General features: G+C 33.1%; 3 protein-coding genes and 1 long non-coding RNA gene across 10 annotated transcripts in view; 3 read left to right on the forward strand and 1 right to left on the reverse strand.

The window, feature by feature from the left end:
• LOC123682208 overlaps positions 1-15,981 on the reverse strand; it is a 307,886-nt gene that overhangs the window by 144,918 nt on the left and 146,987 nt on the right. The gene's annotated exons all lie outside the window — the stretch shown is intronic.
• LOC123682212 lies at positions 49-15,972 on the forward strand. Of its 7 annotated transcripts, none has more exons than XM_045620733.1 (2): positions 49-204; positions 610-1,003. In XM_045620733.1, the coding sequence occupies exons 1-2, from the start codon at positions 141-143 to the stop codon at positions 933-935; spliced, it is 390 nt and encodes a 129-aa protein (XP_045476689.1). In that variant the 5' UTR covers positions 49-140; the 3' UTR covers positions 936-1,003. The 7 variants fall into 7 exon arrangements, with proteins under 7 accessions (XP_045476689.1, XP_045476687.1, XP_045476684.1 ...); XM_045620731.1 differs by lacking the exon at positions 610-1,003 and adding an exon at positions 2,786-3,185 and having other exon boundaries at positions 126-204; XM_045620728.1 differs by lacking the exons at positions 49-204; positions 610-1,003 and adding exons at positions 2,241-2,397; positions 2,786-3,185.
• On the forward strand, positions 4,156-5,474 carry LOC123682214. Its single transcript, XM_045620736.1, has 2 exons — positions 4,156-4,305; positions 5,102-5,474. The coding sequence occupies exons 1-2, from the start codon at positions 4,257-4,259 to the stop codon at positions 5,410-5,412; spliced, it is 360 nt and encodes a 119-aa protein (XP_045476692.1). The 5' UTR covers positions 4,156-4,256; the 3' UTR covers positions 5,413-5,474.
• LOC123682220 lies at positions 6,673-8,145 on the forward strand. Its single transcript, XR_006747794.1, has 2 exons — positions 6,673-6,907; positions 7,764-8,145. It is a non-coding gene; the product is annotated as an uncharacterized LOC123682220 (long non-coding RNA).

Here is a 15,981-nt window from a genome sequence, read left to right on the forward strand (position 1 = left end):
CGAGCAGAATATCTTAATGAACCCCATTAGAGTAATTCCTTGTGAAAAATGGGCTCCTTTAAATGATCGAAATTCTTAATAGAACTCTCCACTGGGGTCTATGGTTCTAAGCTGAGTACCTCAAGAAAACTGCAAGCACAATGAGGTATCTCGTTTTGTTCCTTATCCTGTTTATGATTGTCTGTGTATTGATCAGTACTGAAGGTGAGAATATTGTGTTGCAATAGAAGAGATAGTTTAGATAGGAGTAGTTGACTATGAAATCATTATACACATAAAATAATTTTTGTCTGAAACCGTTCAAGAATACTAACTCAAATTATATCACTGCTATTTTTAATATATGTAGGTACTTACACTTTGGATATTAGAAGAATCCACGCTTAAAACCAACTCACATTGAGAAAACATAAATTTATTGAATATGCAGGCCACAGGGTGTCTTTTTAAGAAAAATATCGTATAAATATTCCCGGGTTTCATTTTATTCTTAGTACCTGCCTTTCACAAGATATTCAACTTAAATTCATTCAAATTAAATTTTCAAATTTAAAATGAAAAAGTTTTTCGTGAAATTTACCTTGATACATTAAGTAATTCACATTACAGTGGACGCAAAGAAGAAAAAGAAGAAGAAAGTCAAAGAAGTTAAAGAAGTCGAATGCATACAGTGTAAAACGGAAACTGAATATAGTAGCTGTAGAGATGGAACCGTATCCAATACATGCAAAGGAAAGTATTGTTATTATTACACGTATGACGAAAGATTTGCGGCTGCTTTCGGAAAAACGAGGACTAAATATTGGTGGATGAGAGGCTGCACCACGACAAAGAAGACCTGCAAGGAAGAAGGCGTACGAAATTGTTTAGTTTGTAATGAAACACGCTGTAACACTAAACCTCTTCCTACAATGTATCCAGTTTATTATGATTAATATTTTGAGTGATTTGATTTTTGAGAAATAGAAGTGGGTGGATAATAAAAAAATACTATGAATTTTAATCTATGATTCATTGATATTACCTTTTATCTCATGAAGAATCTAGAATTGGAAACCCTGTAGCTGATTATGCTTCGATTGAGAAGATTTTCACAGTATTTATTAACTTAATTTTCAAACTGACTTCAGAAACTACGTATCCAGGACATTCAGATGAATTTCATGTATGATTTGATCCTTTGAATTAGAAGCGAGTGGAATGTAATACTAAAACATCGCGCATTTGATAATATGATTTATGTTCCCATCATTTATTTAAACAATAAATAATCCACATTGAAGAAAATCCATATCTTTAATTTGCCATATTTTTCATTAAAAATTCAGCTTTACTCGTAAACAAAGTCATCTTCAAGAGTTATAAATGTACAGGGTGGGCAAATAAGCGAGGTAAGCGGCTATATCTCAGGATCCACTCATCGTAGATACTTGCGGTAAAAATTTTTACCACTAAAGTGTACAAGAAAACACACTGGAAATTGTTTTGAAGTTCTTACCTCTACCGCTTGGGGACAACATAGCTATCGTCGAGTAGAAAAATGAATTTCACCGAAAATGTTTAATATAAAGTTGAAGAAAAAAAATCATCACTCTAATGCTTGGAAAATTCTCTATCTGTTTGAATTGTCACTTTCTATTTTACGACATCAAATAAGGATAGGGAATAGAAGAAATCTGACTGATTGAAATGCCTGTAACTTCAGTTTGGCTCAACATTTTTCAGCAAATTAGATCTCGTCTAAGAGATAATATCTTGTTGATTGGATTTCGATAGGAGGCCCTAAGTCAGAAGTTCATTATTTTGTTCATTTCTTTCCGAAATTTCAAATGTAATGATAGGATTTTCTCAACAGAAACAGAAGTTCCATCAAATTTGCATGAAAAAACCTGAAGGTCGCAAAGCGATAGTTTCAGGCGTTGTGGAGTTATGGCCGAAAGAATCTTCAACTGATGCTCTGCGAAAAACCAAATTGTGTCTTTAGGTTCTGACCAAAAACAGAAATACATCAAATTTGTTTGAAAAAACCAGAAGGTCGCAAAGCGATAGCTTCAGGTGTTCTGGAGTTTGGTAATACTTTCCTTCGAGTATTATGAAATTTCTCCCCAATTTCAGGCTTTTCCAATTCAGAGTAGTTGTTATGTATAATTTAACAGCAATTTTTGATAAAAAAACACTTGATAAAAATATCTACGAGCAGAATATCTTAATGAACACCATTAGAGTAATTCCTTGTGAAAAATGGGCTCCTATAAATGATCGGAATGCTTAATAGAACTCTCCACTGGGGTCTATGGTTTTAAGCTGAGTACCTCAAGAAAACTGCAAGCACAATGAGGTATCTCGTTTTGTTCCTTATCCTGTTTATGATTGTCTGTGTATTGATCAGTACTGAAGGTGAGAATATTGTGTTGCAATAGAAGATATAGTTTAGATACGAGTAGTTGACAATGAAATCAATATACACATAAAATAATTTTTGTCTGAAACCGTTCAAGAATACTAACTCACTGCTATTTTTAATATATGTAGATACTTACACTTTGGATAGTAGAAGAATCCACGCTTAAAACCAACTCACATTGAGAAAACATAAATTTATTGAATATGCAGGCCACACTTTTTAAGAAAAATATCGTATAAATATTCCCGGGTTTAATTTTTTTCATAGCAACTGCCTTTCACAAGATATCGACTTAAATTCATTCGAATTAAATTTTCAAATTTAAATTGAAAAATTTCTTCGAGAAATTTACCTTGATACATTAAGTAATTCACATTACAGTGGACGCCAAGAAGAAAAAGAAAGACAAAGACGAGAAAAAAGAAGTTAAAGAAGTCGAATGCATACAGTGTGAAACGGCCGATGAAGATAGTAGCTGTAGAGATGGAACTGTATCCAAAACATGCAAAGGAAAGTATTGTTTTTATTATACGTATGATGAAAGAATTAGGCTTGCTCTCGGAGGTATGAGGACTAAATATTGGTGGATGAGAGGCTGCACCACGAAAAAGAAGACCTGCAAGAAAGAAGGCGTACGAAATTGTGTAGTTTGTAATGAAACACGCTGTAACACTGAACCTCTTCCTACAATGTATCCAGTTTTTTCAGATGAATATTTTAGATGATTTGATTTTTGAGAAATAGCATTGATTGGATAATAAAAAACTACAATGAATTTTAATCTATGATTCATTAATATTACCTTTTATCTCATGAAGAATCTAGAATTGGAAACCGTGTAGCTGATTATGTTTCGATTGAGAAGATTTTCACAGCATTTATTATCTCAAATTTCATACTGATTTCAGAAACTACGTATCCAGGACATTCAGATGAATATCATGTATAATTTGATCCTTTGAATTAGAAGCGAGTGGAATGTAATACTAAAACATCGCACATTTGATAATATGATTTATGTTCCCATCATTCATTTTAACAATAAATAATCCACATTGAAGAAAATCCATATTTTTAATTTTCGAATGAAAAAAAAATTGGTAACTTTTCGTTTTTCGCAAAAGAATTGATGATATGTACCTACAATGTACAAGAAAAAAAACATTACAAAAGACTTAAAACTATAATTTTGTGAAAAAAATAACAGGCTCACTTCTCATTTACTTTAAAATGAAAAATAAAATGAAGTGAATATGCAACTTCGTACACCGTACAAATTTTGTGATCGCAGGTAGCGAGACACTAGACACCGAATCCAAAGCTCCTATAACTTGTCAATATCTTTTCTGTAGTGAGATTTCTTTCGCTGGATCATTTTTTGGCAGGTCTGCAAAATGCCAGACTGGGGGCCAGATTTGTGGAATATGCAGTTGGAAGCGCAATTCGTTCAATTTGACCTGGTTTTAATCGATTTGTGATGAGGAGCATTGTTTTGGTGGAAGACATTTTTTTCCTTTACTCAATCGATCCAATAACGTTAAGGTTTCGGCTTTGTCGAGATAATCCATGAACAATATACACTGAAAAAACTTATTTTTGGATTCCTATCTTTGAAAAATTGATCAGTACTTATCTATGAAAGTTGGACTGTTTTTCCCTAATGACAGACCTGACCATTTCGGTAGCAATTATTGAAAAGAATATTTGATAAAACTATCTCCAAGCAAAATTTCTTAATGACACTTATTACCTTAATATCTAGTGAAAACTGAACTACATAAATGCTTCAGAGATAGAAACTATATAACTCCTCTATGAAGAACTTCTGTTTTCAGCAGAGTACCTCGAAAAAATGAGGTATCTAGTTCTATTTGTAATATGTGTATTAATCTTCAACAACGGTGAGAATTTTTAACTTGAAATGGAATGATGAATAAAATACTTATTCGGCCGAAACTTATACTTTCTTCTCGCTTGTCAAACGTATAAAATATGAAAAACCAATTTCGATGTCAGTTTCTTGAATAAATTTGATATGGGTACTTTTTGATTCATTCACTAATTCAACAGGATTTTTATCGCAATATATTTTTCTTACTTCTTATATTACTAGCTGCATTTAGTTTTAATGATGAAGAATTTAATTGTGGATACCTTTCTTTTAAGTGGCAAACCTCCATTCTACTTCTTCAGATGAGATACTTGATTCATATAATTTTTGATAGCTTATGTTTAGATTCTCTTTGAACGTTTTCAAATATTTTGTTAATTCTATAGTTCGTATGCCATTATGGAAGAATATCATGTTTTATTTGGATAAAAATGGGGGAAATTGTCAAACATTTAGTCTCTAATGATGAAATAATATGAATGAATTAAAAAATTGAAAAAAAGTTAGGTCACAATTTATAACAAACACTCACTCAAAGTGCTATCTCACTTTTACTGTGAATAAATCAGGTTTTAGTAATTTTGCTGGTAAATCATTCTCTGACTCTTCTAATATTTGAAAAAATAGGAAAACTTATTCACGTAATGAACAAACCAGTTCTTATAGATTTTCATATATTGCCATATATATGAAACCAGATGCTTTCAGTTGGTGAGAATTCAAAAAGAAATCACTACGTTTCATTATCAGAAATTTTTGAAATCTCTAACAGGATTCACTTTATAAAATTTCAATTCATATTCTAGTGGGCGCCAAGAAGAAAAAAGTCGAATGTTCACAGTGTGAAACAACATCTCCATCTGATGCGTGTAGAAAAGGGGGCGTATCCAAAACCTGCATAGGAAAGTATTGTTTTTATTATACGTATGACGAAAAATATAAGAATGCTTTCGGAGGTATGAGAACTAAATATTGGTGGATGAGAGGCTGTACCACGAAAAAGAAGACCTGCAAGAAAGAAGGCATACGAAATTGTGTAATTTGTAATGAAACACTCTGTAACACTGAACCTCTTCCTACGTTGATCACACCTGCTGCAAGCGAAGGCTTCATATAATTAGATTTTTAGAAGCAGAAGCAAGTGAAATGTCATAATAATAAAATGCTTCAAATTTGAAACCATGTTTCATTGTTACCTTATATCACATTGAGGATATCCAATCGAAAGCTCTGTAGCTGACTGCCTGAGTGAAAAATTTTTCTATGTTCGTTAATCATGATTCGTTGACTACATTTTACTGACCAAGCTGCAGAATGAAAAATTTATTAATCTATGTTTCAATGGTGATGATGGTCACTGCATTTATTGCATCAAATTTCAAATCGATCAGGAAATCTTGAAAAAAAAAAGATAAGCGCACAAGACAAATAATATTAAGAATAATACATAAAAAGTTTACTGAACACTGTGTAAATGTTTGTATAGCAACGCAACTTTAAGAGGGAACACCACCACGTAACTGCTCAATTCAAATTAGAGATATTTTTTCAGGAATCACCTATTTTTAAGGGGTTTTCACATAATTTCTTCAAACAATTTTCTACATTTTAGTATTTCACTATTTCGAATTTGCGGATGAAAATGGAAATAATAATTTTGATAACCTTTCGTTTTTCGCAGAAGATTCGATAATTTGGTCTTTCTACAAAGTACGGGTTTATTTGTAAAAAAATCCTACAAAAAAGGCAAAACACTAATTTTTTGAAAATTTATAAAAAGACATGTGAAGTTATTCCTTTCGACGGAATTTGGAATTATTGTAAAATTCCTAACTTATACTGATCGTTCAATTGTACTGGCAACACCGGAAATTATTTTTGTCATTCCGCCTCTGGAAAAATATTGACAGATCACGAGAATATCACGTGGTGTTGTTCCCTCTTGAGTTTGAGAACTTCAAATGAAGAAAAACCGCGATTTCTGTGTGGAGTAGTCTGGAATAGTCCTATCAATATGCCTGCAAACGCTTTGTTTTCGAGATACAGGGTGTCAAAGTTATTTTTTTTCGAGTTTTTTTCAGAGCTCCCTCTCTTCCCAAGATATTCAACTCAAATTTGGTATAGATATTCCAATTTGAAGGTTTCGTCATGTGATATGCTAATTTTGAATGCAAGTGTACAGGTTGATAGTTTTTCTGGAACAGTGCCCGCTTATTTCCTCCAGAACTTTTTTTGATGGATCACTGGTGAATTGAAACAATGCAAAAAGAAACTTTGATACAGTACCTACTACATTTTTTGTTTTCTTGTTCCTACCTCTGAAAAATTGATCAGTACTTATCTATGAGAGTTCGACTGTTTTTCCTTAATGGCAGACCTGACCAATGCGGTAGCAATTATTGAAAAGAATATTCGATAAAACTATCTCCAAGCAAAATTTCTTAATGACACTTATTACCTTAATACCTAGTGAAAAATGAACTACATAAATGCTTCAGAGATAGAAACTATATAACTCCTCTATGAAGAAGTTCTATTTTCAGCAGAGTACCTCGAAAAAATGAGGTATCTAGTTATATCTGTAATAATATGTGTATTAATCTTTAACAACGGTGAGAATTTTTAACTTAAAATGAAATGATGAATAAAATACTTATTCGACCGAAACAAAAAGAAGGCCTTTTATACTTTCTTCTCGCTTGTCTAACGTATAAAATATGAAAAACAAATTATGATGTCTGTTTCTTGAATAAATTTGATATGGGTACTTTTTGATTCGTTCACTAATTCAACAGGATTTTGCCCTCAATATATTTTTCATACTTCTTATCTTACTAGCTACATTTAGTTTTAATGATGAAGAATTCAATTGTGGATACCTTTCTTTTAAGTAGCAAACCTCCCTTCTGCTTCTTCAGATAAGATTCTAGATTCATATAATTTTTGATAGCTAATCTTTAGATTCCCTTCGAACTTTTTCAAATATTTTGTTAATTCTTTAGTTTGTATATATATTTTTCTAACTTCTTATATTACTAGCTACATTTAGTTTTAATGATGAAGAATTTAATTGTGAATATCATGTTTTATTTGGATAAAAAATTGGGAAAATTGTCAATCATTTTGTCTCTACTGATGAAATAATATAAATGAATTAAAAAAAGTTAGGTCACAATTTATAACAAACACTCACTCAAGGTCCTATCCCACTTTTACTGTAAATAAAACAGGTTTTTATTAAATTTGATGGTAAATCATTCTCTAACTCTTCCAATATTTCAAAAAATAGGAAAACTTATTCACGTAATGAACAAACTAATTTTTATATATTTTCATATATTGCCATATATATGAAGCCAGATGCTTTCAGTTGGTGAGAATTCAAAAAGATATCACTACGTTTCATTATCAGAAATTGTTGAAATCTCTATCAAGATTCACTTTATAAAATTTCAAATTATATTCTAGTGGGCGCCAAGAAGAAAAAAAGGAAAGAAGTCGAATGTTCACAGTGTGAAACAGCATCTGAATCTGATGCGTGTAGAACAGGGGGCGTATCCAAAACGTGCATAGGAAAGTATTGTTTTTATTATACGTATGACGAAAAATTTAATAATGCTTTCGGAAAAACGAGGACTAAATATTGGTGGATGAGAGGCTGCACCACGAAAAAGAAGACCTGCCAGAAACAAGGCGTACGAAATTGTAAAATTTGTAATGAAACACTCTGTAACACTGAACCTCTTCCTACGTTGATCACACCTCTCTTAAAAGAAAGCTTCATATGATTCGATTTTTAGAAGCAGAAGCAAGTGTAATGTCATAATAATAAAATGCTGCAAATTTTAAACTATGTTTCATTGTTACCTTACATCACATAAAGAATCTCCATTCGAAAGCTCTGTTTCTGACTAAGTGGGAAGTTCTTTTATGCTCGCTTATCATGATACGTTGCTGAATGGAAACTTGGTATCTATGTTTCAATTTTGATGATTGTCACTGTATTATTGTATTGGTTTTCAAATCGACATCAGAAATAGGGATTCATCAAGTCAAGAGCTAGTGACAAATTATTACTTGACTCTTAACTCGATTTGATCATTGCTTGACTTGATATCAAGCTACTTGATATTACTTGAGCTTGATACGCACGAGTCATAAGTCATATAAATAAATAATGGTTTTAACGTATGTATTTTAACATATTGAATTAATTTTACGGCATTCAGACAATTTTTTCAATTCTGAAAAAATTAACTCCCCGAGCGGGACTCGAACCCGCAACCTACGCATTACTAGTCCGATGCTCTCGCCTTTGAGCTATCGAGGAAGTTCAAACTTCGAAGGATGAATACAGTGAGTTTGATCCATCTTCTAAGTTTATTCAAGAAACTTCTTGTGAGTCTAGCGAATGAATTGGCGTAGCGTTATGAAATTCCTTTCAGAACTACGTGTTGACAGTTCTGAAGATATTATAAAATGGCACGAAAATGTTTTTCAAAACTTGGCCAAAATGGACAAAAATTTTTTATCAATGCTAGCATCTTCAGCTCCTGATGAAAGACAATTTTTTCAGAGCTAGTCAATTTTCGACAAATCCATAAGATGCCCTATGTGTCTTATATTCTGTATAGAAAATCATGTAACCAACACTCTTTGAGTTTTCGCAATATTAGGAAACTTGATTTTTCTTTAGTTTTGTTGGGTCTTATAGTGATGTTTTTTGTGTTTAGATTTTAGAATAGTGGATTTTTAGGTTCTTATATACAATCAGTTTCATGAATAAAATTGTTTTTTGCAAGTTTCGACCTCATTCAATTTTTTTTAATTGATGTGCACATTACACAATACAACTACTGAAAATCAAGTACTAGCCTGATAGAATGTACTCAATTTTTCAAGTACTTTTTGAATAAATACTTGACTTGATTCTACATTAAAAAACTACTACTTGACTTGAGGCCATGTGAAGTAGTTTGAATATCAATTCAAGCCGTGAATATCTTATCGGAAACAATGTATTAAGTATTTTCAGATGAATAATTAGAAGTGGATGAAATATAGATTTAAAACATTTCACATTTGGTGATATCATATTCAGTACCTAGTCCCATAAAAATTTCAAATAAAACAAAAATGAATGAGAACCTTCTGTGCACCAGTACCTTTATTAAAATAGATAACTACTTATCTCTTAGTATTGGGCTGTTTTTCTCTAATGTCCGGCCTCACTCCGAGCAAAATTTTTTAATGACGTGAATTATGATAATTTCTACTAGAAATGATATTTTTCGAATTATATAAATGCTTCAGAGATAGGAACTATTTAATGGCTGAATGAGAAGCTTCAGTTTTTAGCTCCATACCTCAGAAACATGAGGTATCTAGTTATTTTTGTGATAATATGTGTATTGATCTGCAACGACGGTAAGAATTTTCAAGTTAGAATGAAACGTTGAATAAAATTCCTTCTAGACCAGGAGAAGAATATAGGCAAATTGTGTTTTTTCTTGTTTGTTAAAGTTTAACAAAAATCAATGGTGATATTGATTTGATATTATATAGAACTAGTAAATTTCATCAACGATAACAGGCCAAGTGAAAAGTCCCCGGCCTAGTAAAACACATTTTTTTGACAAAATTGGATTTTATTATTCAACATAGTTGCCTTCGAGGACGATAAAGCGATTATACCGATCTTAAAACTTTTCGATATCATTTTTGTAGTAAGATTTGATTTCGCTTCAAAATAGGCCTCAGTTCCGGCGATTAATTCTTCATTGGCGCTAAATTTCTTTCCAGCAAGCATTCTTTCGAGGTCTGAGAACAGGAAAAAGTCGCTGGGGCCAGATCTGGCGAATACGGTGGATGCAGAAGAAATTCGAAGCCCAATTCATGCAATTTTGCAAATGTTTTCATTGATTTGTGACACGGCGCATTGTCTTGATGAAGCAGCACCTTTTTTTCTTCAAATGGGGCTGTTTTTTAACGATTTCATCCTTTGAACGATCCGATAACGTTTAATAATAATTGCTGTAGTCTGACCCTTTTGGAGGTAATCAGTGAATATTATACCTTGCGCATCCCAGAATACTGATGCCATAATCTTGCCAGCCAACTGTTGTTTTTCCTTGCTTTGGATTCGGTTCATTATGTGCAGTCCGCTCAGCTGAATATTGATTGAACTCCGGAGTGAAATGATGGAGCCATGTTTCATCCATTGTCACTTATCGACGCAAAAATTCAGGTTTATTGCACTTGAACAGCTTCAAACACTGCTCAGAATCATTAACACGTTGTTGCTTTCCTTCGATTGTGAGCTCGCGCGGCACCCATTATGCACGCAGCTTTCTCATATACAAATATTCGTGATTGATATGATGTACACGTTCAGATGATATCTTCACAATATCTGCTATTTCGATCAACTTCACTTTACGGTCATTCAAAATTGTTTTGTGAACTTTTTTAATTTTTTCGTCGGTGACAGCTTCTTTCGGGCGTCCACTGCGTTCGCCGTCTTCGATGCTCATTTCACCACGTTTAAACTTAGCATACCAATCAATGATGGTTGATTCTCCTAGTGCAGACCCCATAAAACCCCTCACCAAGCCCAGGTTTTGCTTCAACTGTATTTTTCCCCTCAAAAAGCAATATTTCATCAGTACACGAAATCTATTCCTTCAAATAACAAAAGTAGCTACACTCACAACGCAATATCTCACAAACTAATGGTCGGACTGCTGTCAAATTTTGATATGTATCGTTTGAAGGTTGGTACTAACTAAAAATCATATGGATTCAATACTAGCACCGCCTTCTGTGCATCAGAGGCGGGACTTTGCACTTGGCCTAATAATTATCAACTGGTAACAATTTTAATAGCTTCTTCGAGAGAATTCATTATACAATTTTGCTAATATTGTCAAATAGATTGTTTTCAGTTGTAGTGAATTCAAAAAGAATCTACTACGTTTCATAATCAGGAATTAACAAGACTCACTCAATAAAATTGCAATGGACTAGTTTTCATTTTTTTGTTAAGGATCAATTCTAAAAATTTAAGTAAAATGAAACAAAAATGTGGAAGAATCATTGAAATATCTCTAGAAATGAAAAAGTTATGGGACTTTGAAGTTGCGCTTGGAAGAATAATTTCATAGTACGTGTAAGTGGCGTGACGTCACACACTAGACGACTGGTATTCGCAGAGTGCTTACGAATTAATTGGTGTACAATCACTTATGCTGTTCGTGTCGTGTTTTGTTCGTTACACGATGGCTGAAATAACTTACTATATACATACATATAAATTACTTTTTTTTCTTTTTACTTTTTACTCCTCACATTAACCATGATGAAGCAAACTCAAAAGTAGATACTTACTTGAAAAGTTTAACTCCTTTCATTTCTGCACTGACATAAGATGGATTTGAAGAAAAAAACTCCATCACTGCGAATATATCTATTTTAGGCAAATTGTCACTTTGTCCTTTCACGAAGCCTTCTTCCATTATGGTGACATAAAAACAAAACTCGAGTTAAAACTACACTGTACAACTACAAACGGCGTGAGAGCCTTGGCGCGGCTAAGTATTTAAACGTAATTTATGGTGTAGCGATCACAGGCAAGTGCCGTGACGTCACAGACCAAAGACGTTCCGCGCTAAAATACGTAAATTTAAATAATCTATTTCTCAGTCATTTATTAATGGATTTTCAAAATTTTTTCACTGATTTATCAGTTTTGCTCTATATTTTAATTCTATCGTGTCAAATATAGTATTATCAACAACACTAAACTAGTTCATTCATATTACAGTGAACGCAAAGAAGAAAAAGAAAAAGAAGGATAAAGAAGTCGAATGCCTTCAGTGTGAAACGGCCAATGAAGATAGTAGCTGTAGAGATGGAACTGTATCCAGTACATGCAAAGGAAAGTATTGTTATTATTATACGTTCAAGGAAATTGTGAAGGCTATTGGTGGAGCTCCATTGTTTAAGTATTGGTATATGAGAGGCTGCTCCACGAAAAAGAAGATCTGCAGAAAAGAGGGAATTAGTAATTGTGTAGTATGTAATGAGACACGATGTAACAACGAACTTCTTCCTACAATGATTACACCTCTGTCAGCAGAATACTTTGGATGATTTGATTTTCAGGAACCGAAGCGTGTAGAATGTAATAATAAAACACTACAAGTTCAATTCTATGATTCATTCAATACCTTCTACCTAAGATGTCTAAAACACTGATGTGTTCTCTTCTCTTATTATTGAAAAACCTTAGATTAAAGTGTCGACTTTTGAAGGGAACAGTTTTCATGGATTTCAATGGTATGGGTTCTTTCTTACTTGATTTCTTAATCTTAGGCGGTGCCTAAGATTAATAAACATAGATAGGTATTCGTAGAGGAAGAATATGTCATTTTCAATAAGCAAATTTTGTCCCCAACATGAACTATCAAATTTAACATGAAGCGCGCGGAAATGAAAACATATCAGTGATATGATGTTTAACTCATTTCGCGCTTCTCTCCACGAAGAACACACTTGTTATATCACATAGTGAATCAACACAAAATATATTGAAATAAATTCCTAAATATAGGGTGTTTTTTTCGAGGTATATAACTTTAAATTGGCATTACTGTTCAAGATGGCGACCGATTCAACAGCTGTCAAGTGATTTATTATCAGTTTGGTTTGGCAATTTATCATGAATAGACTCACGCCTGAACAACGCTTGCAAATAGTGCAATTTCATTTCGAAAATAATGGTTCTGTGCGGAATACGTATCGCGCAATACGTCCATTAGCGATGAAGCGCACTTCTGGTTGAATGGCTACGTTAACAAACAAAACTGCCGCATTTGGAGTGAAGCTAATCCTCAAGTGTATGTCGAAACACCGTTACTTCCAGAAAAACTGACTGTTTGGAGCGCTTTATGGGCTGGTGGAATCATTGATGACGGCCAGAACGTTACAGTCAATGGTGATCGGTATAGAGCCATGATTATCAACTTTTTCATTCCTGAATTGAACAACCATGGTGTCCAGGAGCTGTGGTTCCAACAAGACGGCGCAACATGTCACACAGCTCGTGCCACAATCGATTTATTGAAAGACACGTTTGGTGACCGCCTAATTTCACGTTTTGGACCTGTGAATTGGCCTCCAAGATCTTGTGATTTAACACCGCTAGACTACTTTCTGTGGGGCTATGTAAAGTCATTGGTCTATGCGGATAAGCCACAAACCTTTGACCATTTGGAAGACAACATTCGCCGTGTTATTGCCGATATACGGCTACAAATGTTGGAAAAAGTAATCGAAAATTGGACGTCCAGATTGGACTACATCCAAGCTATCCGTGGCGGTCATATGCCAGAAATCATATTTAAAATGTAATGCCACAAGATTATCTTGCGGATAAATAAAATTCATGTCAATCGAATAATTCATCGTTGTTTTATTGCAAATTAAAGTTCTAAAGCTCTAAAAAAAACACCCTTCATATCAAGAATTCAGAAAACAAACTTCAAGCGCGTCAAACGAAGTGAAACAACCGATGACACTAGGAGAGCAAATGTTGCCAAACTTTGAATTTCAGCAGGTAGATACAAAAAATAATAAATATTCTGCTTATTATGAATTCGACGATTGGGACAAATATCGGATTCCAAATATTCAAATTTGCATATTTAATCGGAAATCGCTCAAATAAATATATTTCATTCAATATAATATACATTCATAACGATATAGAAAAATTGTGGATTTGAAAATATCTCACAATCCGACAACGTAATCTAACCATGCTGGGGACATGTGAAAATTGCATGTACTCCCTCCATCTATGCTTATTACTCTATAGGCAGTGCTCACTTCGTCCTCCTGTCAATGTCATTTTGAGGTTAAATCAATAATAAACTACTATTGACAGCACAAATGTAAATTCTGAAATAATGCCGTTGATTGGTTAATTTGTATACCTTCACCTTGAGGAAGTAAAAAGAAAAAGACCCATTCCGAGTTGCCAGAATTATCTAAAACAGAATCAGTGAACACACCATTATTTTCGACATGTTACTTCTATCTAAGATGGTGTGCCCACTTACTCTTGAAAAACCCTTGAGATTAAAGTAGCTACTTTTGAAGGGACCAGCCTTCTTTGAGTCGTTTTTCTGTCAATGTCGTTTTGAGGTTAAATCTAAAGTCAATCAACTTTTGACAGAACAAATTAAAATTTGATGCCGTTGATTGGTCAACTCTACATATAGCGCCACCTCGAGGAAGAAAAGAGACCCGTGCCAAGCTAGTCGCAAGAAAAAAAAATGAATGTTTTTATGTGCTTTTGATAAAACCTTTGCAAAGTAAAGATACCTTGGCAATGAACTTAACTTAAGTTTGATTGGAGGTATTGAAGTCTAAAAATATTGCCTGCATGTTTTAATCCAATTCATGATATGGAGATATATATATTTTTTTTTCGTGGACATTTACATGTTTCTCTTCAATATATCCTGAACTTACATTTAGATATTTTTATTCAGATAACTGTATAGATTTTATAATTCGGGATGTTGAATATTATTTGTTCTTCGCAAATGAATTGGAAAATCCTTTTAAATAAAAAAACCTTGAAAATTTCCAACTTTTGAGTTCCTTTCTCGTCAAAATAGATTACTACTTATCTCTGAGTATTGAACAGTTTTTACTTAATGTTAGGTCTGACCAATTCGGCAGCAATTATAAATAAACTGTCTCCAAGCAAAATGCCTTAATGGCATCTATTACGGTAATTTCTAGTAAAATTGATATTTTCAGAATTATATAAATGGTTCAGGGATAGAAACTATATGATTCCTCCATAAGGAATATCTTTTAACTCAGTACCTCAGAAACATGAGGTATCTAGTTATTTTCGTAATAATATGTGTATTGGTCTGCCACGATGGTAAGAAATTTTAATTCAGAATATAAAATTTGGAATAAGATACCTATTCGACCAGAATATAGTCAAATTATAGTATTTTTTTGCTTTTATAACCATTAATTATGAACAAATGTCTATTCTGAATAATTCTGATAGGTTCCTAGAATAAATTCATTATAGAGTTCTGCAAATATTGTCGAATGTAGGACACCTGATCTACTAAGTTTCATTATCAGAAATTGTTGAGATCTCTACCAAAATTCTACAAAATTGCCATTCATATTACAGTGGACGCAAAGAAGAAAAAGAAAAAGAAAGACAAAGAAAATGAGGATGAAGTCAAAGAAGTCAAAGAGATCGAATGCATTCAGTGTGAAACAGACTTTGAAAAAAGTGACTGTAGAAATGGAACCGAATCCGATACATGCATAGGAAAGTATTGTCTTTATTACACCACCGATGAAAGATTTGGCGATGCTTCAGGAGGTTCATTCAAAAAATATTGGTGGAAGAGAGGCTGCACCAAGAAAAAGAAGACTTGCAAGAATGAAGAATTCAGTAATTGTGTGGTATGTAATGAAACACGCTGTAATACTGAACCTCTTCCTACTATGTATCCAGTTATTGAAATGGAAGCGAAATAGAAGAAAACACTTGATTTGATTTCAATACAAGAAAACTATCGTTTTTTAGGAATAGAAGCGTGTAGAATGTCATAATAAAATATTGTGAATTTTACCTTATGAT

This window comes from Harmonia axyridis, chromosome 6 (genome assembly GCF_914767665.1).
Source record: "Harmonia axyridis chromosome 6, icHarAxyr1.1, whole genome shotgun sequence".
Taxonomy (NCBI): Eukaryota; Metazoa; Arthropoda; class Insecta; order Coleoptera; family Coccinellidae; genus Harmonia; species Harmonia axyridis.

Excerpts from the sequence above, each read along its gene's own strand:
- LOC123682214 (XM_045620736.1), top strand. The coding sequence starts at position 4,257 with ATGAGGTATCTAGTTCTATTTGTAATATGTGTATTAATCTTCAACAAC. Across the intron at positions 4,306-5,101 it reads TGTATTAATCTTCAACAACG|TGGGCGCCAAGAAGAAAAAA; the intron begins GTGAGAATTTTT and ends TTCATATTCTAG.
- LOC123682212 (XM_045620727.1), top strand. The coding sequence starts at position 2,334 with ATGAGGTATCTCGTTTTGTTCCTTATCCTGTTTATGATTGTCTGTGTA. Across the intron at positions 2,398-15,522 it reads TGTATTGATCAGTACTGAAG|TGGACGCAAAGAAGAAAAAG; the intron begins GTGAGAATATTG and ends TTCATATTACAG.